Source organism: Mytilus californianus, unplaced genomic scaffold (genome assembly GCF_021869535.1).
Source record: "Mytilus californianus isolate M0D057914Y unplaced genomic scaffold, xbMytCali1.0.p SCAF_9, whole genome shotgun sequence".
NCBI lineage: Eukaryota > Metazoa > Mollusca > Bivalvia > Mytilida > Mytilidae > Mytilus > Mytilus californianus.
Window position 1 is genome coordinate 57,672,103 of NW_026262745.1, and position 27,646 is coordinate 57,699,748.

General features: G+C 32.3%; 1 protein-coding gene across 1 annotated transcript; it reads left to right on the forward strand.

Moving 5' to 3' along the window:
• Positions 1-3,346: 3,346 nt before the first annotated feature.
• Positions 3,347-18,086, forward strand: LOC127715967 (phospholipase A and acyltransferase 3-like). The gene is made up of 4 exons (XM_052222069.1): positions 3,347-3,361; positions 11,559-11,585; positions 12,984-13,098; positions 17,896-18,086. The coding sequence occupies exons 1-4, from the start codon at positions 3,347-3,349 to the stop codon at positions 18,084-18,086; spliced, it is 348 nt and encodes a 115-aa protein (XP_052078029.1).
• Positions 18,087-27,646: the final 9,560 nt, after the last annotated feature.

The following is a 27,646-nucleotide window of genomic DNA, read 5'->3' on the forward strand; positions in this document are numbered from 1 at the left end:
ACTATGTTAAGCGCATCTACCCCAATATACTTTAGATAAAGGATGCAACAGATACATTTCAGACAGTTTTTATCTTGACCTACATCTAGAAATTGACAATGAAGGTCGGTTGAGAAAAATAAATACTGTACGAAAAGACAAAAGATATGATTTCAGCTAACCGATTTGAAAATTTCCATTTCTATGTAATAAAATTCTAGCAACGTCATATGAAGTGTATATCTCCCAATTCATTAGATATCACTAAGCTTGCATTTCCTACCATGATTTCCTTGATAGAGGAGGAGGTATTAGACCAAGTGTTAAAAAATGGTAAAGTTGAAGTTGTCACGTCGTTATTGTAAGGACGCCATCACAATTTGGGTGACAGTTATGAAATTCTGTTTGTGCGATTACCCAGGGCTTTGTTTAACATGAGTTTATTTACATACATGTAGACTCAATTTTACCTTGCTGAATTTGAAGTCCATTTTATAAACATATTTTTTATATGTGTTTGGGGTTTTTTCAGGAGTGCATACATCTGTCTAAACGAAGCTTTTCCGTGTATACAAGTTGAATTTTTTTGTTTAAAGATAAACAATGAACTGTAACGGTGTAAAAATGGAATAATGCCATACAGTTAAAACAATTTGAAAACTTTTTTATTCTAAACTATCGTTTAAAATTTTTTGTTCCTCTTTGTAATATTAATATATTTAACATTGTTCTAAATATACGAAACCATTAGGTGACATTTTTACTCTGAAGAAGTAACTCCCATTTATAACACATTTACAACTGTTTAACATATCATATATAAAACATTCAATTAGGAGATTGAAATAATTGCGTACTGACTTGTTGAAAAGTTGTTCACTAGTTATGAACTTACGTAATACATATTTTATAGATATATCTTATTCGTCAGTAATGCTTATCTTTAAGTATACTTGTGGGATGATCATTATATTCAGGAATCGTACTTAGGGGATGCCCATTTGATATTCTTGACGGGAGTAAGGGGTGATTTCCAAAATGAATATGTTTGCATGGAAATAACTGAAATCACAACATTTTGACCAAGATAATCAGTAAAATGAGTATTCTGTCTAATAAAATAGGGGAAAAATGATGGAATTGATTATGTTATGCACAAGAATTTGAATAAGCGAAATTAATAGGCCAACAACTAGTAAAATAGGAAAATAAATATTCAATCAGAACCCAGACCCGCAGGAAATATTAAATGGTAGTATTTTCAAGTAATTAATGATGTCATATTATAATCGAAAAAAAACTTGTCAATTCTTATGTACATAATCACTGATGGTGGAGGTTTTTATTGTTTCACCAGTTCTCACTTCCTTCTGTGTTATCATGGATTATCATTTATATGATCACGATTATAAATTAACTATAACACATCCAAAAAGGAGAGATTTTCAACTTCAAAATAGAACACTGTAGAAAATCTTAGCTGTATTTGTCGAAACCGTTTGGTATTTTGGGTTCTAAATGCTCTTCAACTTCGTACTATATTTGGCTCTTTATAATTTTTATTCGAGCGTCACTTGTCTGTCGTACAGAGTTTTAAACCTGGTGTATATGATCAGTTTATTTACTAAACATTCAGTAACTAAAAGAGAATACAAGCTTAAACACAATGTTAAAATGCCGCTCATTTTCCAAGTTCTGTAATGTTGAATTATTCTTATCAGATTAGCCTAGACGATACAGTTAAACTTCTTTATTAAAGTGATTAAAAATTTTGATTTTTTTCACATAAAATTTAGTGAAATATAAGCTGCACAAAAATTAGTCAATCGACCGTTTGTAAGAGATGAGAAGGAACACACAATCTAGTTCTTGTAAAATATCATTTTAAAAAATAGTCAATAATTTGCACAACATTCGATGTTGTGATTGCGGATAGTAACGTTGCGAAAACTAACAGCTGATTTTAATGAAATATAGAAATCCAGCCATTGCATTCTTATACAAGTGATTTGATGTATTAAATTAGATATAATAATTATTCGGTTCTCTATATCCGAAACAGGTCAGTATACATTTGATTTAAAGAACTATTTTGACCTGAACTCATATTGATATCTTTGATTGCACCTTGGTATCTTTAGTATCTTTTTTGCGATCCTATCTTTTCTGAATTTTGTTATGAACACCTTCTGAAATATCTAAAAACCGATAGTGTTGTTATGTCACTTACAGCAAAGAGCAATCTGTTAAATATCTTTAATAGCTTAAAAAACTGTTCATTATCTTTTTTTTTTCCTTATTAGTTTAACACATTTACATGTGACAAACAAACATTGTATATGTTTGATTCTCATTCTGAAATTAGACTCAACAGGCGTTGACTGACCACTAGCACAACACAATGCTGGTGTTATGGGACTACTTGACCTTATTGGAAACTTCTTTAAGTCAATGACATTATTTTGAAATTTATATTAGGAAGCTTAAAAATCAACTCGAGAGAAAATGGATAAAAAAGCATAACAAAAATACCGAGCTCCGAGGCAAATTCAAAAATGGGGAGTTCATAAACCTGACAATATCGGACGCTATCAATCAACGGAACAAGCGAAACAACCATCATAATTCCGAAGACAATGATGGGTGAGACCTGGTTCTATAGCTAGTTTAACCTCTCACTTGCATGACAGTTTTTTATAGTTCCTAAATGTGTCATCTGAAACATGTGGTTTGAATACACTTGTTTAGTGAATGTTTGATATTGATGAACAACTTTCCCTTACAATGCACTAAGTTAACACAATATAATTCGTTTCGTAATGTTCTGTTCGGTAGCTTCTATCCAGTCAAACCTGTATATAAAAGTTAGTCTCAGGGCCAGAGAAAAATTTAATTGATAAGAAAGATGACTTTAAATTGAGGTAAAACCTGAAAAGGTGTTATAACTTGCAGCTGAATAAGACGAGTATCACCTGAAAAATCAGGATTTGCCTTTCAAACGGCACCTTAATAGCAGTTGTGACTCTATATCATTTGGAATAATATTGATAGATGTTCCTAAATCTTCAATTGATTAGAAGTTATTTTTCTGTCGTTCATTGTGTAATCCGGATTTACGAGTCACCTGACAATCAAATATGTGACTCGCCATAACTTTTCAGGTTTATGGCGGTAAAAGTCATAATGAGAAAATGTCGTTGTAAAGTCACGTAACGTAATCGGGACATCTGTTATTGAATGTTCATTTTTAACATGCTGTAAAATAAAGTTTTATTTTTTCTTGACAGTAAATTTCTTACGTATAAAATAATTTACAATATGTAGCTTAAATTGAAAAAAAAAAACCTTTAACACAACCTCCCAAAAAATGACAACTTTCAAAGTCAAAGATACCTATAATAGATGAACATACATGTGCAAAATTGAAAGGAAAAAGGAAAACTTCAATAAAATAGCAACTCACAAAAATGACCATCATTCTATTATTTTTCAACAAGTTATTAAAACAATGAACTATATTTGTTATATACTAGTCAACAAAATTAACGATACCCGAGTTTGAACTCCAATTTATCATAAATATAATACCGAATGCATATGATTTATCGGCCATAGACTAGACATCAACCACAATGCAAGCGACATTCTTTACCAGCATTTTAATCAGCCTGAGCATTCCATCGTTTCTATAAAAGTTCGCATTATCGAAAAATATACCACAGGACTAACAATCCTCCTCTTGCAACGCCTCTACGTAGACAAAAAGAGGACTACTGGATTCGACAATTTGGAACTGCGACACCATATGGTTGCAATGACTAAATTGATGGTATAGGTATTCTATCTAGTCCTTCCTGCAGCTCGGTGAATGTGATGAATGTTTTCAATTCTACTCCTCGACGTAGACGCAGTCATGGTCATCGTCATTATACATCACCAACTCTTCATGATGTCTCTATTAATGACTTGCTGCCACTTATACAAAATCCGTTAGGTATCCATCACATTCGCACTAAAATTTATTCATTAACCCTTTAAAAACTTCATTCTCTGTTCAATTTATGTTTGGAAACCACTGTTACAAACCCTCATTCAAACCAATACAAACTTATAGCTATCATTTCGGATATTGCAAGTCACAGACTTTTCAAACAAGTTTGCATTGGAAAAGATGAAAAAGATAACAGATCTTTTTTTAAACTTTCATTTGCCAACAAAGGTCTCGATGGCGTCAACGTGGGCAATATCCTTCATCATAAATTAGTTCAATCGAAAATACCTTCCTATTTTAAAGATCAGTCTGTACCTATACCTATACCAAACTAATCTTCCATCACTGTATTGGATACCTAAACTACATAAGTGTCCTTACAAACAACGGTATATTGCTGGGTCTTCCAAGTGCTCCACGAAACCTCTTTCTAAATTATTAACATCAATTTTATCAGCAATCAAAGCCAGGCTTCAAAGTTATTGTGAAACTGCCTATTCTAGAGGTGGCGTGAATCAGATGTGGATACTAAAAAATTCAAAAGATCTTTTAGAGTACATACAATCTAAGACACTTTCATCTTGCAATAGTATTAAAACATTTGACTTTTCTACACTTTACACAAGTGTTCCCCATTTCAAACTTAAAGACAAATTGAAAGAGTTGGTACTGCCTTGTTTCATTAAGAATGGCCAACGTAGATACAAGTATCTTGTCTTAGGGAGGGATAAATCCTACATTTTAAAAAATCACTCTGATTCAAACAAAAAATTTTCTGAAACTGACATTATCAAGATGCTTGATTTCTTGATTGACAACATATTTTTATGTTTGGAGGACGTTTTTTTCAACAAACTATCGGCTTTCCCATGGGAACCAATTGTACCCCTCTTGTTGCCAACTTGTTCCTTTATTTTTATGAGGTTGACTTCATACCTGAATTTCTTAGGTAGAAAAGAAAAAGAAGTTAGCAATATCCTTTAACTTTACTTTCCGCTATATAGATGATGTTCTCCCACTAAATAATTCAAAATTTGGTGACTATGTTGAACGCATCTATCCCATCGAACTAGAGATAAAGGATACAACAGAAACAGTTAAGTCTGCTTCATATCTTGACATACATCTATAAATTGACAATGAGGGTCGGTTGAAAACAAAACTTTACGACAAAAGAGATGATTTTAGCTTCCCAATTGTGAACTTTCTATTTTTATGTAGCAACATTCCAGCAGCGCCTGCATACGGACTGTATATCTGTCTTTCCATTTTTTAGCCATGACGTTGTCAGTCTATTTTCGATCTATGAGTTTGAATGTCTCTCTAGTATCTTTCGCCCCTCTTTTAAAGAATCTGACCAAAATGGATGTTGAAAAAATACCGTGTTATTGAACATAGGGGTCAAATTTATTTTGCGGAAAATGATGACAAAAGTCGGCACTTAATTTCGAAGATCGGAATTGGGTATTCGAATATCTGCAAAGGCATTCAAAATTTTTAGCAAACCATGTTTAAGTTTAAAGGTCTCAGTTCAAATATCGATTTTTTCTTTTTTTTGGCGAAAACACGATATTCTTTTTTAATATCAAAAATCGCATATTTACCTTAAATTAATGGTTTTGATAAGAAAATAAAACTTTGTAAATATAAGACCAATTGGGCAATTATTTATCTTGTTACAGTGTATCCAATTTCGTTATATATGGAAAATTCATTGTCTTCTATCGTTTCTTTTGTTGACAAATATATTATTGTAAGTTTTTTAACATTGATTTCAAAGACACTTGCAAATAGTTACTTAAAATTAGAATTTTCTTCTTAAAAAATAAATATGTGATGTCTAATATGTAATTCAATCAAGGATCACCAATATTATACAACAACGGGTGCAGGTTTCTGACAAAATCAAAACATTGGATGAGCTCAGGTGCTCCAGACTTCAAATAAAGTTCCATATAAATGATTGGCAACCGTCGTTCATTGATCATTGTAAGATGTAAACAATGGCTATGTTATATGTGTACTTTGAAACATGAAGAACTGAGACTTTAGCTTACATTTCAGGATACAAACTATCAAGATTATATTTTGATACCTGCTGAGTCAAAGTAGGTTCGGTCACATAAGTTAAAGTCGGTTGTGGTTTTCTCAAACGATAAATCAAGTCAGAAAAACCTTTTTTTCACAAATTCCGTTGGTTGATAACGTTTCATTTTTGTCAGTTTTTATGGTCTTCACTTTTTCTTAATTTACCTTAATTTTCTCTGCAAACGCAAATATATGTGGAACATACAAGTTCAAATATATGTCACGTTTGTATATAAAGTACTTGGTTTAATATTAGAAACAGATTCACCTTGGTATGTTTAGTTATCGTATACGTCTTTTTGGTGTTTCTTTATAAACAACTGACAACGCCATCACTAAAAAGGAAAATGACCAAAAGACAAATAATAATTTTTAAAACACATTATCAAAAACTAAAGATTGAGCAGAACGAAGTTCTACCAGAAACTTTGTTTGTCACATGTTGAAGACATATACACCATTGTATGTTTAAAAATCATATAGAAGTGAAAGAATAAAAAAGAAAAAGTATAAGGAGTATTCATAATTCTACAAACATATCAATTGATTATTTCCCATAACCCATAATGTTTTCTGTACATGTGACTTTGATGGAGAGTTGTCTCATTGGAACTCATACCACATCTTCTTATTTCTTTATGGGTATCGACTGCATGTTTTCTCTTCTTTTACAACGTTAACTTTTATATCTTATTAACCTTTCAACATTATTTGATATTTGTCTCATGAATAATAAATTTGCCAACGTTATCTATTTTCCTTGGGGATTTTGTAAATCAAGGTTTCAAAATATCTTAAAATAAACATCTATTTTAAGAAATATAAAAATCAGATGACGGATGATTCATTTCTGTTGTCATGCACATCGTGCATGTACACGTTTAGTTATTCTTACCTTGTTATTGACATTTGAAAAAGAAAAGATCGTCACACTGATATTTCAAAAAAATTTATGAACTTTCATATTTGATCAGCAGCTAGACAGTTGTGACAAAAATATTGTCTATTAGATAAATGCAAACTGCAAAATAAGGAGCAAGCGCATTGATGTCATTAGAATATACCAACGTGTGTTGTCATTATGAAAATGTGTTGATGTGCTTCTTTTATTAGTTTTAAAATAAATGTGAAAATTCTTTTTTTTTTAAATTTGTTAAACATTTTAAACAAGGTTAAATAAACACAATTTAGGATAAATTTCATTATTGTTTCCGGACATCAAAATTTAAATGGATTTTGAACGTTTTAATCATAAATGTAGGTTCTTATAAACATTGGGATCAATAAGAGAATCTATAAAGAAAAAAGACGTTATCAAATACGGAAATTTTAACTTTTCTGCTTTCACTTTCGTAAAGAAAGAAGAAAAGACTGAGGTAATTTGCTATATTTGTGTCTTATTTTATTTTTTAAGTATCTTTTTGGTTTTTTTTTACCCATAATCTAAGGTCGGGTGCTATATTGCATTCACCTTCTTTGTTTATCTGTCCATTGGTTCTTTTGTTCTTCTTGTTACCGATATTTTGAGTTTCTAAATACTTTGGATGAAATGAAACGTTCGTCACACTTATTTTTTGTACTAAACAACTGCACAATTTTCATATTTGTTCAAAAGTCTGACAGTTGTGACAAAAGCTCATCAAATATTCTATTTTCTATTTTATCATAATTTAGTACGCCAGATTCTAGACGTACATTTCGTCTACAAAAGACTCATCATTGACGCTCGAGTTTTTTCAAGAAGAAATTTCAATTGCCAGATACAGCTTAGGGTATGAATAACTGGGTAAGATATCCTTATAAATTTGAACAATTCAAAGTTTTGTAAATAGTTAGTTTGAACACTTTTTGAATCTCTTATTTATCTATTTCCTGTGTACCGAGTCTTTGAAAATTAAAACAACACTTCATAAGGATCGTGCCCGTAAAGTTCTTTTTTATGATTCACCTTCATCAGGAACGCCCAAAGTTGAATATTTATGAGCCTCAGAAATATAAGACATGAAACAGTTGAAGAGCTATATGAACAAAATGGATCAATAATAATAGCCATATCCAACTTTGAACTTTAAACATGGTTTTTAGCTAGCTAAATCTCCTGCATGTAGATGTGCAACTGTTGTTAATACATGTAATAGTTCCATTTTATTGACAATATTTGGCTTGCAACCAAAACAGACATAAAATGTTAATGTGAAGTATACTCAAATGTATTGATAGGTTTCATCACGCGTGATAATTGGATATCGCTTGATATCAAAAAGAGTTATTTATACTGACAATTCAATGATCAACTATCTTGGTGTCAGTTTATTCTTTTTAATTGAAAATACATATCTTAAGTTGATATATCTTATTCACAATTGATAACCCTATTTGTTTAATGGTAAAATAAAACTCTGGGATCCATTTTCATTTTGCAAGTTACGCTCCGAATATGATATCACATTGCATGCCAATAAAAATATTTCTCAAGGGAAACAAAAAACAGTGAAATATAACAGGAAAATCAATGAAATCTGAAAATCGAATTACTGGACTGAGTACGAGTCTCGATAAATATGGTATACTAAATTATTTTGGCTTTACATCTAAAATTGAACACTAAGAATACCGATATGAAACATAGATTGTCAGCCAAACTTACCATAACAAAATCAAAAATAAAACAAAATTAAAGAATATTTCATGACTCTAGTGAAGTATCACAAGTGACCGCTCAAGAGATGTGACCTTTAAAACCAGGTTCCAAAACATTCCAAATCCGTAATCGTCAGTGGTCCGTTTTCAATCGGTTGAGTTATCGTATTTGCGAGGAGTGAAAAAAAATGGCGGTTTCCGTTGTAATAATTTAAGGAAAATTCGAAATATTTTACCATTCATGGAGAAATTAGTCAATGCTCTTCAACTTCGTACTTTATTTGGCCTTTTTAAAAAAATTTTATTCGAACGTCACTGATGAGTCTTTTGTAGACGAAACGCGCGTCTGACGCAAATATGAAATTTCAATACTGGTATCTATGATGAGTTTATTTCTAATTTTTTTTTGTAGTTATAAACATTAAAATGGCCGTTGTTAAATGATGAAATGATGATTTTGAGCAAAAACTATGTGGTGGCGGAGCGGGTTAGACATCTGACCGATGAAACGAGTAAAAATTTTTTGTAATACCACCATTTCTTCAATTAATCTTTGTTAAATTTGCATTTTTCAAAAAAATTGAGCAGAATTTATCTTTGTTTCAAATAAAGAAAAACTTTGCATGAGTAAAGTTTTATCTTGTCCAGTACTATATACAATATTTCACATAACATTTCATTGCATATAAGAAAATAACCATCACTGGAAGTCAACCAATCAAATTTTCACCTTTTTTATATCTGTGTACAAGCTTTAGTAACCATGTAACCTCAAGTTTCCAAAATGTTCTACAGAAACACAAAAAAAAAAAAAAAAAAATAATCGTGATTTGAAGCACGCACGTTTATGACCCAGAAATGTTTTACTGCAGTGAAATGTAGGATTTATTTCCTTCAACTGTCAAATTCAAGGGAATATTTTTTCGACCCTTTTTCGTATGCAACCGGATATGATATACTTTGATTAGGTGGTATTGCACCTAGATGCAGGTGACCGCTGAAACAATGTGACCGTTTAGAAATGTTCGACTTTAAATTACAATAGATCACCAAGATACAGTAGCAGTTTTTTAATGATGTACAGTATACGCGCGTTTTGTCTTCAAAAGACGCAACATTGACGCTCTAATCAAACAATTGAAAAGACCAATGAATCTGACCATATAGAATAATAATACTAGGACATCATAAGACTGCTTATTGTAGAACAATCAGATTGCAATTTACCGATACCGTTTAACAGCTGAGATAAAGTACGTTCGGTCATATATGTTGAAGATGTTATGTTGATATACCAACTACTAGTTAACATGTCATGATAATTATTCACTTGGATATTATGGCATAGGTGATTGCTGAATATTAACTAATGTCTCATTTACGCAACAACGAAAATATGTGGAAAATACAAATCATAATATATTTTACCTTAGAATAAAAGATACTTTCGTATTCATATTGATTCATTCAACAGATTAAGCTTGAAAAGTTTACTTGTTGTATAAGTCTTTGCGTGTTGTTTTATAAACATTTTTCCTGGATTTATATTTGTATTCCCCTGTTTCCAAAACTTATGGTTTAAGTTTATAGTCTGCAAAGACAATGAGGAAGTTACCGTATGGATATCTTAATTTATTAGTTGTTCATGTTGTTGACAAAATAAAAGAAAAAAATTACCAAAGACAAACAAAAATTTACAAAACGCATCATTGAAAACTAAAGTCTTAGCAAAACAGAGCACAATTACATAGACATCCTTGTATGTATAATAATTCTTGTGTAGCAAACCAAAAGAATGACAACCAAAGATAGATACATAATTATCCGGACATATTATTCGATTATTCTACTTACATGTATAACCGTTATGGAAATTCCGCTTCACAGATGATAGAAGATATGTACCTAATGTCGTAACTACAATCCGGTCTCCTTTTCACGAATGTGACCTATCAAATTAGAAATTTAACCGGGTTAATACCAACATGAGAAACACGACGGGTGGCACATGTGATGTGGAGTAGGATCTGCTTAACCTTTTAGAGCACCTGAGATCACCCCCAATTTTGGTGGGGAACCTGTTGCTTATTCTTTAGTTTTTTTATGCTGTGTCTTGTGTACTATTGTTTGTATGTTTGCCTTTTCCCTTTTTAGCCATGTCGTTGTCAGTATTTTAGTTTGAATTGATTAGTTTGAATATCCCTCTGGTATCTTTCGCCCCTTTTCTTACATGTATATCTATTATATTTTTTCTGTAGGATAACAACATTAAATTCATATGACAACTGACCTATGAACATATTTGACCTATAAACATACATAATTTATTTCAAATTTGATAAATTTATCTATTTCATTGTGTTTGCGTCTCAAGATATCAAAATATCTGAAAATAAACATATTTAAGAGATATGAAATTATAAAAAAGTTTTTCTTTTCTTCATTTTAAGTGTCATGAACATGGTATAAGTACTCTTTTGAATTTGTTATTTCCTTTTTTTCAAGTTTTTTTTCAAATTATCAAACGCAGAAAAATTAATGTAAACACGATCTAATATAACAGTTAAAGTTTTTATCAAAAGAAAATGTGAAAACAGTACAAACAAGAAAGTTAGAAAAAATACCAAAGCTGTTTGCTGACTTCTCATAACATGTACGATATCATAAATTGATTATAGCATGTATAACTTCGAAATTAAACTTGCCTTAACAAACTAATCTACATATTTATTTACCAACAGTTGATTTAAAGACATGTGAAAATTATTGCATGTAATAGTATTATTAACCTTTGAAATAGCAACTTAGGTTGCATTTAGTATAAGAGTACAAACAGACGGAATAAATTACTATAAGACAGCAAATTAAAGAGATCAACATAACGTCTGTAAAATAGCTTTCTATATTATATGCCAACCACAAAATAAGGTTCCAACGTCCACGTATGCTGCTGTCATTAAATTAAGGTATATATGTGTGTTTTCATTTGAAAAATGTGTTGACGATCTAAGATTATTGATATTTAACATGCTTAACTAGAGATTTGAAATAAATGTGAAACAATGTATCGATTGTTAAAATGTTGTTACACGATGCTTAATGAGCACAGTAAAGGATAAAAAGAAATTGTTATCCCGTGACAAAAATCAAAGAGATATTTGAACGTTTTGATGTCAGATTATGTGCAGTACAACATGTATAACCTTGTATTATTACTACTTTGATAAGGGATTATAAACTGCGATCAAATCTTTTAAAAAAACGGTTATCAACTTTGGAAATTTTAACTATTCTACTTTCATTTTCGTTTAGAAAGAAGAAAAGATTAAGGTAATTGCAATATTTGTGTTTGTATTTGATCTGTTCAAATATCGATATTTTTTTTTTCAGTTTGGGCTCTATAAAAGGGTGTTTTATCTTATTCACATTCTCTTTTTATTCGTCTATTCGTTATTTTCTTCGTTCTTCCGTTCCTCTAATAACTATTTCAGTCACACTTTTCTCAGGAAAGTCTGATAATTGAATGACTTCGTATAAGTGACCAGCACCCTTGTAGTTATGATTCTTACACTATTATTACTTTTCAGATCCTGAGACAATATCTATACATGTAAACTGTTATTCCTGTTTAAAAATTTTCATCTTTGATTAGCATCTAGACAGGTATGAACTGTAAAAACGTTTCGGATCTCTAACACATCTATTTTCTGTGTACTAATTTTTTGAAAAATGAAAACAGCACTTTATACAAATCATGCGTCCGAGGCGTTCTCTGGTTTAAACTCAATCAGGAACGCCCAAAGCCAAATAATTGAAAGCCACGGATTTATATGAATGAAAACAGCTGCAGTTTATATTCTTTGTTATTTTTGGGGGTTACTTTTGTTTTGTTTTTGTCTTGTTTTTGTTTTTTGTTTTTGTTTAATGTTTTTCGTACCGATCCATTGAGTTTATCTAATTGTAAATGAATTTTACAGTGTGTTCTTATGCTGATATTATGACAACGCATATCTGATTAAATTCAAGTTATTCAAACTGAACAATACTAGTAGTTTTGAATAACTAACAATAAAAACACCACAACAAATAAAGCATCAAATATTTCAAGATAAGAGAACACCGTATATCAATAATTGCGATTCGATTCCAGTCAAATCATATGCATTTCTCTATATTTATGAAATTATTAGCATACGATTTATATTTTTTTCGTACCAGTTTGATAAATGCATCAATGTAGAAATAGAAGTGAAAGCATGGTAATTCTTGTATACACTGCCTATAGGTAATGGATGAAAAAACTGTGACGGATCATAATCAGTCGTTGTTGGACACTTTGACAGTAGGAGATTTGATAGAGTTCGATCGAATATATTATAAACATTGGGCAGTGTACGCCGGTATGTGTCATATGCTTTTCTTATAATGATTATTAACAGTAACTTCGAGTATTTTGAAAGAACAGGTAGAAAATGAAAATAATATCGCAACACAATATTCAAAGAGTTATAGTTTGTCTGAATTTGCACTACATAGAGAGCTATGAGGACTGCCTGAATCGTGTGGAATTACCAAGATTCTAATATGACGTCCATATTTCGCCTTGTAAACAAAGCCGTGTTCTAATTAGCACAAAATATATTTGACACATGCACACAATACACACTGTCTGTTTACATTCTTGTTATTTTCATTTATTTCCTAATAATAATTTATATATATATATATATAATGTCTAAAAATAGCAACAATCAACATTCAATATATTTAGGCGTGGATCAGTTTGTAAAAATAAACTGATACAGTTACTGAATAAAAAATATATAAATGTCTAAGGATATAACTTAAACACTCTAATTAATACATAAAAAAGTTCTATTAGATTTTAAATAGAAATACGCAATATTTCGCTAAACAAATTAGCTTCATCAGGCGTGTGCATCTCGCAAGGTGAAATCGGATGCATGACAAAAAATATTTTTGTAGCTTGAACTACACAAAATTTAAGTAAAAGTTTAACATATTTATTGATGTTCTATAAAAAATATATATGTTTGTAGCTACAATTACATAAAGTTGGAGTAAAAGTTTAACATATTTCTTGATGTTCAATAAATTGTATGAATTTCTATAAATTAATTTGTATGATTTCAAGATTGTTATTTAGATTTGTTTTTAAATCTTTTTTCGTCTTTCTCATTGAGTCCATCAGGTTCAAGAGTTCGTAACTGGTGCATCCAAAATTCCTCTCTCTTTTGTCTTCCTTGTGTATCCCAATTTTGGTTTTTCTCAATGATTTGAAATGTGACGTTTTCAAAATCATGCCCTGCTCTTAAAAGATGTCTTGTGATTGGGCAGTTTCTTTCTTTTGTATAAAATGACCGATGGTTATTTAGTCGGATGTTAAATGATGTTTCTGTTTCACCAACATATTGCAACTTGCAAGTTCAACACGTTAGAACATAAATGCAATTTTGCGTTTTGCAATTTGATGTTATAAATATGTTGTAATTTTTCTTTGTGACTGTGCTGACGAATTGGGTTTCGATGTTGGCGACTTTGCAGCACTTACAATTGCCCCTTCCGCATGGTTTATAACCATCTATTGTCGATATCTCCTGTTTAGATAATTTAGATGTTACTAGAATATCTTTGAGTTTTTTTGGTCTACGGTACGCCATGACGGGAGGTGATGGAAAAATCTCTTTTAAGGAAAGATAATTTTCAATAAGACGCAAGTGTTTGTGGACAATAGATGAAAGATTTGTCAGGTCAAGATGAAAGCTGACAACAAATGGAATTTTATTTGTCTGGGCCGTCTTCTCTTTATATTCAAGCAGGTTTGTTCGATCTTTTTCTTTTGCTTTACAGAAAGCTTCTGAAATATTATTGTTCTTATAACCTCTTGATTTGAGTTGCTGTCTGAGTTGTCCCAAACGGTGGTTTAATTTTGATTTCGATGAACAAATCCGTTTTAACCTGATGGCTTGGCTGTACAGGATGCTCCGGGAACAGTGTTTTGGGTGACAACTCTTCGGATGCACCAGTTACGAACTCTTGAACCTGATGGACTCAATGAGAGAGACGAAAAAAGATTTAAAAACAAATCTAAATAACAATCTTGAAATCATACAAATAATTAATAGACATTCATACAATTTATTGAACATCAAGAAATATGTTAAACTTTTACTCCAACTTTATGTAGTTGTAGCTACAAACATATATATTTTTTATAGAACATCAATAAATATGTTAAACTTTTACTTAAATTTTGTGTAGTTCAAGCTACAAAAATATCTTTTTGTCATGCATCCGATTTCACCTTGAGAGATGCACACGCCTGATGAAGCTAATTTGTTTAGCGAAATATTGCGTATTTCTATTTAAAATCTAATAGAACTTTTTTATGTATTAATTAGCGTGTTTAAGTTATATCCTTAGACATTTATAGATATATATATATATATATATATATTAGCTGCTTACACAAAATGTATCGTATATTATCGCTATTTTTACGAAATTTTCCTTTAATCTTACTGACTGATGATTTCCTTTCTCAGCGGAGTCGAGTGATATGAAAAAATTGTCGCTAGAAACTAAGGGAGCACGTGCGTTGTCAATGAAATTAACAACGTCTTCTTAGGTAAAATAGCGATAAACAGACTATCATTAGTCATCTCAACTAGATTGCTTTTCTTACGTTCGCCGTACCGGCTCAAGCGAGAAAATCAATCTCCTTGAGATGACCAACGATAATCTATAATTATTACTCAAACAACATGTATTTACCCTAAATGTAATATCTACGCCTATTAAATGCAATGAACATACTTTATGGGGAGGAAAAAGGAATAGCCAACATTTGTAAGTAGATATAAAAAGATATGGTATGGGTGTCAATGAGAAAACTCTCCATCTAAGTCACACACTCTATAGCTATGAGATGTAAAAATACTAATTTTGACCTACTAGTATAAGAATCGAAATAATTCCGTCATGTCATGCTCTATGCTCATTTTAACATGGGTAGGCATTATATTAGTCAATACACTGAGCGGTCGACAAATGTAATGCCCACTCGTGTTAAAATGAACAAAGAGCATGACAAGAAGGAATTGTTTCTGAATTATAAAAATCTTCAGTGTGTTAAAATATTGAAGAAATGTAGTAGTGACCACTGTGCTGGCGATACTTTCGGATTGAAAAGCCAAGCAACAGTAGCATCTACTTTATCGTTGCAAAAAATAAATAAAAACATATTAAGCTGAACTAAGCTTATGATAAAGTAATCATGACTTCATCTATAATATATATGTGTGCCGAGGGGAAGGAATCATGGTCATTGCAAAGGGTGGTGTCAAATAACTAAGCATTTCGAAATATACCTGATTTTATTAATTATCATTTTTTAACATGTTTTATAATAGACTACACATGAACCAAAAAGATCTAGATGACTGATATTTTCAGACTAAAACACGATACATCACAATTGAATATTTATTACAATTAAGTATTAGTACTTAGTATGAGTTTTGAGATGTAAAGGATTCCAAATCATTCTACGGTTTAGTGTATTGTTATTGCAGTGCGAGAACAGTTGTACAATCAAAACTAAAAGTGTACCTTTGTTGGTAGGAACCACGTGTTTTTATCAATAATCCAGCTAATTCGTTTATTTAGTATAAGATATGAAATTTAAAAGTTGCTGTGGTTGTTTCGCCCTTTATGAGGTAGGGGTACTTATCTGACAACGGTGGCGTAAAAACGATGTCGACAGCGTTAACCATTGGAATAATGATATTTACTTTAAGGTAGAAGACTTGATTATTTCGTGTATGGAATATACAGTCATGCTTTATATTCTTAAGTTTCCGTGTGGTATATGTCCGTTGTCAGTGGCTGATATTTCTCTCTTTTCACATTAATTTCTTAACTATTATGAGTGATTGGATAACAATATTTGGTATATAGATTATTGCAAGGTCTAAAAGTTCTTCAGGTACCGTTCACTTGATATTAACCTTAGTCAGGTATATTTGTGTATGGATTAAAAGTAAGGTGAACCTGTCTGTCTATAAAGCAGACAGGATGCATCATTATGTTACCTCATTAACATGATTAATCGTATGGCAGGTAATATAAGCATAGTAGGGGTGGAATTCCGTATCGGCGACCCCGCTCTTAGTGATTTAGAGTTTATGCGATTCCTTTACTTTTTGTGTTTTACCATGGCTAACTGTACCTTTGAATCGATTTATTAGCTGTTGACAAAATTTAAACAACAAAATCATCCTTAAAAAACGATCAGCAAAGATTAGGTACAAAAATTAACATATTTTATTGGTGTGTGACATTATTTGATTACCTGAGCGCAAACGAACACAGTCACGAAGTTCTGTCGTCAATGGAGAAGATATTTGCCGTATACAGCAAAATGGATTGTGTATCACTGATTACGGTCAGTAGGTCAAAAGTCATAAAAATCTAAATATCTATATACAAAATAAGGGGAAAATTTATTTAGAATTAGTACAAGAACTGTCACGTTTACCAGTTAAAATCAATAACTAAAAGAAAAATATATAGCAATGATGCATATCCTACCGTCTGTCCAAATTCAGAAACTTCAGCACTGAACTATCAATTTGTATGGTTTTAGTTCCATACTGATCACCATGATGGAATAAGAGGATGAATGCTAACGTTTGTAGTCCTAAATTCTAATTTATACATGTGCATGCCATTATTCACGTTTGTATATGTATCCTGACTTGCGATTCGAGTATCAAATCGTTATGCTTAGTTAAAAGTTCACTATTGATATTACGATATATTTCCGCCAATGTATTCTAACATCAAAATATCAAAAATTCTTAAACGTTTGGCACAATCGACAGATACACTGTCTACAATGTACCAACTTTCAAGATTATCGAATGAAGAGTTGCTATTATTAAACTGGACATATCGTACAGTATATGTTCTACAAACAGCAAAACATTTTCGATCAACATCGTTGAGCAAGACCAACTTATTACTTATTTAGTAGCCAATTACTCATATAAAAAAGACACAGTACTCATTTCAAAATGTAATTTTAGTTATTGATCCGAATGGCTTAAATAAACCAATTATCTAACATGTTTATTAAACCTGTAATATTCACAAAACATTTGATTTTTTAACAGGAAATAACAAAGTATTTCATTTAACTGGAAATCAGGGGCCCATTGTTTTTAATCGAACCCTCGCATTTTCTTTATGTGATGTTCCTTATGACGGATGTTCTGTGAAGCAAGACGAATTTTGGGATATTGTGGGCGACAGTAAAGCTTGGATAAACAACAGTAAGGACAGAAAATACAGGTATCGCTTGTAGTATCAACAGTAATACACCAATCACCGCCATGCTTCTTATTGATATTAAAATGAATATTGAAAATATAATTACATTTTATTTGAGTTCTCTGTTATAAGAGCAATTTGAATGTTGTCGTTATTACAAGGGATTACTTCATTTAGCAGCTTATTTCTTTATTTCCTAATTGTTTAGGTTTCTTTTTTTTCATTTTAATTGATGATATCTCGGAACTGATGTCATGTAAGCATGTTAAACTAATTTTTGTTTAGATAACGTTTATCATTGTACTTGTTTCAACTTTTAACATCAGAGTCTGATTTTATAAAACTAGAGGCTCTAAAGAACCTGTGTCGCTCACCTTGGTTTATGTGCATATCAAACAAAAGGACACTCTCCAACATTGAAGACAAGAATAAACTTCCTGACAAAAATCTCTATTTTGTTGATCTTGTATTACTGATCTTTTAGTCTGTTTAGTTTCTCTCTATCTTCTATAGTGTTTGCTCAATATACAAAAGAGGGTAAAAAAATCCTCATTCAAGGACAATCACTCCTATGAAGAGTGACAGTCTACTAACTATATTAGCAAAATTCTACTTATGAATAAGTCTTGCCTTGCTGACCATTTTCGTGATTTAAAGTGTTTATTTATCTATTATAATTTAAATCATGTAAGGCATAACGTTAAACATTTTTCTCTCTAAATATCATAGTTTTCATGATAATAGGCAAAAATGAAAACAAAAATTTGTCATTTATGTGCAGTAACTCCAATAAAAATTTGTCTAACCGTTTTGACGTATGTGGGCAATTAGTAGAGCTCATTATCCTGCACATGTTTGCTCCTTTCAGATTTTCGCTATTTATAACGGTTCAAAAACTAATTAAAGAAACTTGCATTTTGCCCTATGTTCTATTTTAGCCATGACAGCCATGGGTGTTAGTTGGAAGGCGGAGTCATCTGACACATATTTTAAACTAGATACTCGAATGATGATTGTGGTCAAGTTGGTTAAATTTGTCTCATTGGTTTCAGAGAAGATTTTTCTAAATTTACAAAAAAACATTAAAAAGTGACTATAAAGGGCATTTACTTCTAAAGGGGTCAATTGACCATTTTGGTCTTTTTAGTTATTTGTAGATCTTAGTTTGCTGATCATTGTTGCTGTTTACAATTTATCTCTATCTATAATAATATTTAAGAAAATAACCGAAAACTGCTAAATTTCCTTGAAATTACCAATTTAAAGCAGCAATCCAACTGCGGCCTGTCTGATTTGTCTGAAAATTTCATGGCAGATAGATCCTTACCTGATGATCATTGTTATTAATAATATGATATGCTTTAGCTTCTGAAATAAGCCAAAATCTTACCCCTATGTTCTATTTTAAACCATGCCGGTCATTTTTGTTGGTAGGTGGGGTCGTTGGACACATTTTTAATCTAGTAACCCTAATGATGATTGTGGCTAAGTTTAGTTTAATTTGTCTCAGTGCTTTTGAGAATCTTTTTGTAAAAGATTACAAAAGTTTTACCAAACGAAATGGACTATAAAGGGCAATTATAACGCCTTAAGGGATCAATTGACTATTTTAGTCATTATGACTGATTTGTAGATCTTACTTTGCTGAACATTATTGCTGTTTACAGGTTATTATATCTTTATCTGTAATATTAATATTCAAGATAATAAACAAAAAGTGCAAAATTTTCTTAAAATTTCCAATTGAGGGGCAGCAACCCAACAACAGGTTGTCTGATTTGTCTGAAATTTTCAGGATAGATAGATCTTGACCGGATGAACAATTTTATTAATGACATGATATGCTCTAAATGCTTTTGTTTCAGTGATAAGCCAAAATCTACATTTTACCCCTATGTTCTCTTTTTAGTCCTAGTGGCCATCTCGGTTGGCGGGTCGGGTCATCAAACAATTTTTTTAAACAAGATACTTAAATGATGATTGTGGTCAAGTTTGGTTAGACTTGGTCTAGTAGTTTAGAGGAGAAGATTTTTGTAAAAGTTAACCACGACGACGGACGACGACGACGAGGGACAACGGACGCCAAGTGATGAGAAAAGCTCACTTAGCCTTTTAGGAAAGGTGAGCTACAAAGTGTCCGAGTTTATTTAAACTTAAAATGCAATAATGTATTGACATTTCAAACTAGGAGTAAATGTGTTAAGGATGTTTATTGGTATTTTTTAGACCCCTAAGTGCCGAAGACATCCTCAAAAGAGCACTCAGCATGACAGGTCCTGTCGCATATAATCTATTCCGGTATAATTGCGAACATTTTGCCTCTTGGTGCCGATATGATTCCAAAATATCTGAGCAGGTATTATATCATAATAGAGTAGAGAAAGACACTATGAAGTATGAAAAAACAGTATTATTGATTCAAATCAAGGATGTATTCTTCTGACGTTTCAGTCTTGTTTACATCTCGTTCTAGAATTATTTCCAAACTAGTGATACAAGTGGAAAAAGCAATGAATTCAAAAAATATTATTTTTAAACTTAACTCTGTAACAAAATTGTATATTTACAATAAGCAGTTTTGAGTAATAAAATTTTCAAATTTTATAAACAATTACAAGTAAGTCTCATTAGCCAAAAAATTGAGAAAATGTAATGGGGTAAAAGAAATGATTTTACCAGAAACATGTACATCCCATATCAATTGTTTTTCTTTTCAAATTTCTTACATATGTATTTTTTCAATCAATTATAAAAAGGAGCTAAAAGACTATTGTTTTTTTTTCCCAAAAAAAGAGAAAATACCAAATTTACAAAATTGACAGCATAAAACATTTACTACGATAAAGCAACAAACTGTATAAAAAATTCTTAAATTAACACCTACCTTTAGTTTTTTTAAGTTAAATTTAATCAGATTGGTCCAGTTCATCTATTTACTAGTATTGAAAAAATGGACAAAAGTGTATTGTGAAACTGTGATTTTTTTCATGATAATAGACCAAAAATGTGTAAAAATTGACGAAATATGGGAGTTTTCCTTCACCAATTATGTTTTTACAGTCATATAAAACCAAAACTCAGGTTTAATCTATATTTTAGCTCCTCAGAGGTGTGCATTCTTTAACATGTTAAACTAGAAAGAATTCAATATATACGCAATGTATTATAATAAAAGGTAATCAAAAATAGAAAATAAAATATATGTGCGCTACGATCTCACAGCGACGTTACTACAACATCACTACGAACATAACGTTCTCACCGCGACCAAAACACGCTTCTACTACGACTATACCACGTCAATACCACGCTGTTCAAGGCCATAGTATGATTCTAGCACAACTATGCCGTCCTCATCACGCTCTTCTTACAACTTGACTACGTTCATACTACGACCATTTCGAGTTCTAGTCATGATCATTGTCATTGTCACATAAAATAAGCTCGATGCTTTGACAATCATTAAAACAGATACAAAATCTTAACGATCAGGCCATGATATCGTTTTTGAGAGAGCAAAGCAAAGAATAAGAACACTTTTAGACGGCGTAGGTCCTGTTGAGTTCGTCTGTGAGTTCTGGTAGATTTTGGTGTCATGACTGTGTTGTTTCCGAGAAATATACGTTTCTTAAATGAGAAATAGAAGGAATCGAACAGTATTTATATGGAACACAATGTTGACGTTATTGCTGAGATCGTGGTTAGACCGCGGTATGAACGTGGTATGGTCGTGGTAAGTGCGTGCAATTATTGCAGTAGAAGCGATGTAAGATTGTGTTGCAATCGGATAGATTGTGATCGTAATGAGAACGTAATGAGCGTAGTAAGATCGTGATAATCGTTGACAGGTCGCAGAATAAGCGTGGTGAGAACGTTGTATAATCGTAGCGGAATCGTTGAAGAAGCGTAATTAGGATATAGTATCATCGTGAAAAGCAAGTGGATAAAAGTTCCGCTGATATAGGACCTCAGGTGATATCTACCCCAGGTAACTGGGAAAATTTGTCATCAATTAATTCGCACGAAATATAGTTCTCTATCTGATTCCGGTATAATTACCAAATTTGAATGTGACTAAATACCAAAGATGTTAACCAACTTGCCAGGTTATTTAATTATTTTCATACCTTAGGCACCGTTTTTTTTGTACTAATGGTGACCTTTAGATAAACTGACCATGTGATGGCCTTCGGCTGTTATCTGCATTTTGGTCGGGTTGTTGTCTCTTTGACATATTCCGCATTTCCATTCTAAATTTTATACTGTAATTACAAATGTTGCTTAGGGTTACCTGAATTGCAATGATATTGTAATGGTGACATTAAGTAACCTGATCTAATTTTTCATGGTAAAAGTAAACTGGGTACCATGATCAAATATTGTATTACAGATACTATTTTTGTTTTTCGTAAATGTGACATAAGGTAACCTGACAATGCAAATATATGGTTTTGCAGTGGTGACCGGAGGTTATCTCAAAATGCATGTGTATTGTAAAAATAACCTGATGTTACATGTCCCTGTACAGTATTGCAATGGTGACCTGAGGTAACCTGACCATGTACATTAATGCAATGCTGACCTGAGGTAACCTGACAGGTACAGTAATACAGTGGTGACCTCAGGTAACCTGAAATTATTTGTGTTTTGAAAAGCTGACCTGGAGTCACATGGCCATGTACAGTATTGTAGTGGTGACCCGATGTAACCAGATCATGTAGAGTATTACAGAGATGACCTTGGGTAACATGAAAATATCAGTGTTTGGTAAAGCTGACCTAGGGTAACATGACCATGTACAGTAATGCACAGGTGACCTGAGGTAACCTGAACATATTTATGTTTTGTAAAGCTTATCTGGGGTAACATCATCATGTACAGTATCGTAGTGATGGCCTTAGGTAACTTTACCATGTACAGTAATACAGAGATGGCCTGGAGTAACCTGGAAATTTTTGTGTTTTGTAGAGCTGACCTGGGGTAACATGGTATTAATATTGATTCACTCATAGGGTCCTTGCATCAGAAATAAACACATTTATTCTAAAACAAGTTGTTGGCATGATACGGGTTATGTTCTTCTCATATATATTATGATGGTATGATACTAAACCCCTAACGGGAGGGATTGAACTTGATTTTCATATGACGAAGACAATCTTTCAATCAGTTTAATTGAGGTCTGGAGTTGGCATGTCAGTAACTGCTAGTAGTCCTTTGTTCATTTATGTATCATTGTCATTTTGCTTAGTTTCTTTTGTTACCTATTCTGACATCGGACTCGGACTTCTTTTAAACTGAGTTTTACTGTGCATATTGCTATGTGTTTCTTTATTCTACATTGGCTAGAGATATAGGGGGAGGGTTGAGATCACACAAAACATGTTTAACCCCGCCGCATTTTTGCGCCTATCCCAAGTCAGGAGCCTCTGGCCTTTGTTAGTCGATTATGTTTAATTTTAGTTCATCCATATGTTATGGAGTTTAGGGTGACGTCCATTTTCACTGAACTAGCACATAGTTTTATTTAGGGGCCAGCTGAGGACCACCTTCGGGTGCGGGATTTTCTCGCTGCATTGAAGACCCATTGGTGGCCTTCGGCTGTTGTCTGCTCTTTGGTCGGGTTGTTGTCTCTTTGACATATTCCTCATTTCCATTCTCAATTTTATGACCATGTACAGTCTTGTGGCAGTGACCCGAGGTAACATAACCATGTGCAGTAATACATTGCTGACCTGAGGTAACCTGAAAATATTATTGTTTTGTAAAGCTGACCTGGGGTAACATGACCATGTACAGTTATACAGAGGTGATAGGAGGTAACCTGACCATGTTCAGTCATATAGATGTGACCTGGGGTAACATGAAAATATCTATGGTTTGTAAAGCTGACCTGGGGTATCATGACCATGTACATTACTACAGAGGTGATCTTAGGTAACCTGACCATGTTCAGTGATACAGAGGTGACCTGAGGTAACCTAATCATGTACAGTAATACAGAGGTGACCTGAGATTTGGCTGGAAATATCTTTGCTTTGTAAAGCTGATCTATGTAAACCTGACCATGCAGTCATGACCTGGTAAAACCTGACCATGCATGGTATAGCAGTGATGACTTGGGGTGACCTGAATAGATATGTGTATTGCTAAGGTGACATTTGGTAATCTGAAAACATTATATATTTTCAGGTTATCCCAGGTCACTACTGCAATACAGTACATGGTCAGGTTACCATACGTCAGCTACAAAGCATATATTTTTCCAGCTAACCTCAAGTCAATTCTCTATTACTGTACATGGTCGGGTTACCTCAGGTCACCTCTGTATGTTTAAACATGGTCAGGTTACCTCAGGTCATCTCCGTATTACTGTACATGGTCAGGATACCCCAGGTAAACTTTACACAAAACAAATAATTTCAGGTTACCTCAGATCACCACCGTATTACTGTACATGGTCAGGTAACCTCGGGTCATCATTGCAAAACTGTACATGGGCAGGATAACTCAGGTCACTATTGCAATACTGTATATGGTCAGGTTACCTCAGGTCAACATTGTATTACTGTACAGAGTCATATTAACCCAGGTCAGCTTGACAAAACACAAATATTTTCAGGTTACCTCAGGTCACCATTGCATTACTGTACATGGTCAGGTTACCTCAGGTCACCATTGTATTACTGCACATAGTCATATTACTCCAGGCCAGCTTTATAAAACACAAATTTTTTCAGGTTACCTCAGGTCAGCATTGCATTACTGTACATGATCAGGTTACCTCAGGTCACCATTGTAATACTGTACATGGTCAGGAAAAAATTTAGTTGATTATATAGGGAATCACTTAAGCATGACTGTACCGGGCCTCTTATGGAAGTCAGTGATCCCTATAAAAAGTTCTGGATCCACCACTCTTACCACTTTATTACTGTACATGATTACATGATTGGTATTAAGATCGATCCAAATAGGAAACTATATGTTCGAGCGAAAAAATCGATGACAAATTCCCCTAGCTACCTGGGGTACCTATTACCGGAGGTCCTATATCAGCGGATCTTTTATCAACCTGCAGTCGTGAAACAACGAACATTTTACATTTTCATACCGCTCATACCGCGACCTCACCACGATCTCAATTTATTTTAGATCGCGATGAGCGTAGTGCGATCGTGGTCTAGTGTGACGGGGACCTAAACTCATCTGAAATTACCTTCTTTGTTATGTATATTTATGAAGGTAGACCAGTAAAAACATATTGGATTTCTTTTTTTAAAGGATATCTACCTGAAATATTTGATATTAATTGTTTCTTATACTTATATTAAACGATGCCTGGAATAATAGTATCACATTTTATGTGTCGTTACAGATTGAGAAAGCTGGCACAATAGCGGTTTGTTTTGGAGTTGGAGCTGTCGCTGTAGTTGGGGGAATATGGTTGTTTAAATACTTTGCAGATGATAAATCTAAAAAAGGTATGAGCCTAAGGAAATTAATTAGCTATGTTTACCTTTTAATTATCTTAAAGAAAAGAAAATAAGTGTATATTTACAGTCGTCAATAATACGCAATAGCACATTCAGTTTGACACAAATGCATGAATGTGTATTACAAATTAAATATTTTATATACATTTTCAAATAACATTTGGTTTTAATACTTCTCTACAAAATGGGCAAATTCGCTTGCGACGTCTTTGAAATGTTCGTCAGATGGTACAATGTGTTAATGAAGTGGACAAATTCTCTTGTGACGTCGTTGAAATGTTCGTGAAATAGTATCGCTGATTTTGTATCGAAATTTTTATTTTTATTTTACTTAAGCATTTAACGTCGGTACTAGTCATTTAGTGGCTAATACAGTCTTCAATTAATAGGACACTAGCTGTCAAATTCATGTTCACCGATATGACTCAAATTCTCATATTTACAGGTCATGAGATCGATAAAATGTAGCTTCGTTTCGTGTGTATTTTAGTCTAGTTGCCATCTAATTAACTATCGAGTTGACCTCCAAACACCTCCCATGACCATATAAGCGATATAAACATAAATATAGATATAAATAGATTAAGCAAATCAAGGCAATTAGATTTTTCCATGTCTTTTATAATTTCATATGATAGATTGCAAATATATGTTTATCATCGTTTTACCTGTATAAGAATGATTTTTTTGTGGATCGAATTAGTTAATCAAATGATTTATCTTTGTTTCTCTTTCAATGTTGACATCCTTTTCCTTTAAATAAATTTACACGGACAATTCATGAGTCATCCATCTCTAGCTAAGGGGTTAAATTGAAGTTCTCATGTATACGGATTCAATGAGGTCGAATTATTCACTTGCAAGTGAATAATTCATCAGCAATGTTTCTTAGCTTATTTTGACAAAATTATACCATACTGGCTACTAAAAGCGAATAATTATTTCACTATTTCACTTTCATTAATGATTGAACAAAAAAAAATCATATTTCAGATTTTTTTATATATCTCGTAGCTAGTGCTTCTTTAAAAGCTTTCTTTTTTTTTTTATAAAACTTAGTATATTTCCCCAAAGCAAAATAGTTGACTTGATATAGTAAAGGCTAGTTTTTTGTATAATTCTCTTAATAATATACCTCTTAGTTACAAAGATGAATTGGCACATCTATTTTTTCTATTCATTATATAAAACAGCACCAGAAAAGATGAAGTGCATGTATATATTTATGAAGATTTTCTTTTTTTTGTGAACGAGTCCTGGTATCTGTGTGTTTTCTATTTCTAAGCTGTATCTACAAATTCAAAGACCGAATTGATTTTAGTAAACTATACTCTTTCCGATTCTGATAAAACAATTTTCTAGTCATTTACCTTTAATTTTCCAACACCTGAGGCTTTTTCACATTTTTACTTTTATCATAAATCACGAAAAGGATTTTAAACATCCTGTTCATGTAATTTGCATGACCATTTGAACAGTAACATGCTGTCGTATTTGAGTTTAATGTTTTGTCATCGTGTTTCTTCTTTTTTAACCTCTACGAATATTTAAATAAAGTCGGTAAAATTCTTCTTCAATATGACGTACGATTTTATATTAAGGTAAACACTTATTATGGAGCTTGTATTTATTGACAGCTTATACATGTACTTAGGAAATAAAAATGAACGCACGATTAAAAATACAATTTCATATACATACTGGAAACATATTACATTACACAAGTCACGTCCAAAGCCTGGATTCTTTTGTTTCAAATTTCATGACAGTTACCTAAATCGTTCCTCCCGTGTAAAAGCGACAATTCAAGACTTAAAGATAATCCTGAAAGGAATGACAACGGCGTTGTCCATAGTACGGTATGGCATGACATTAAGTGTAGATTAAGGTTAATAAAAATATGCACATCCAAACCAACACAATGTGCAGATTTAACCTTATTTTTGTGTTCTCTTGGGTTTATGACGATAGGTGAGATTTATTTTTATTTCCTTTTTTATTTTAATTTTTTAAGGCATTGGCTGTTTAAGCCGGCTCTGATAAAAAGTATCTTAATTTGAGCCCGCTAAAATAGCATATTTCTATAGAAATGGCTATT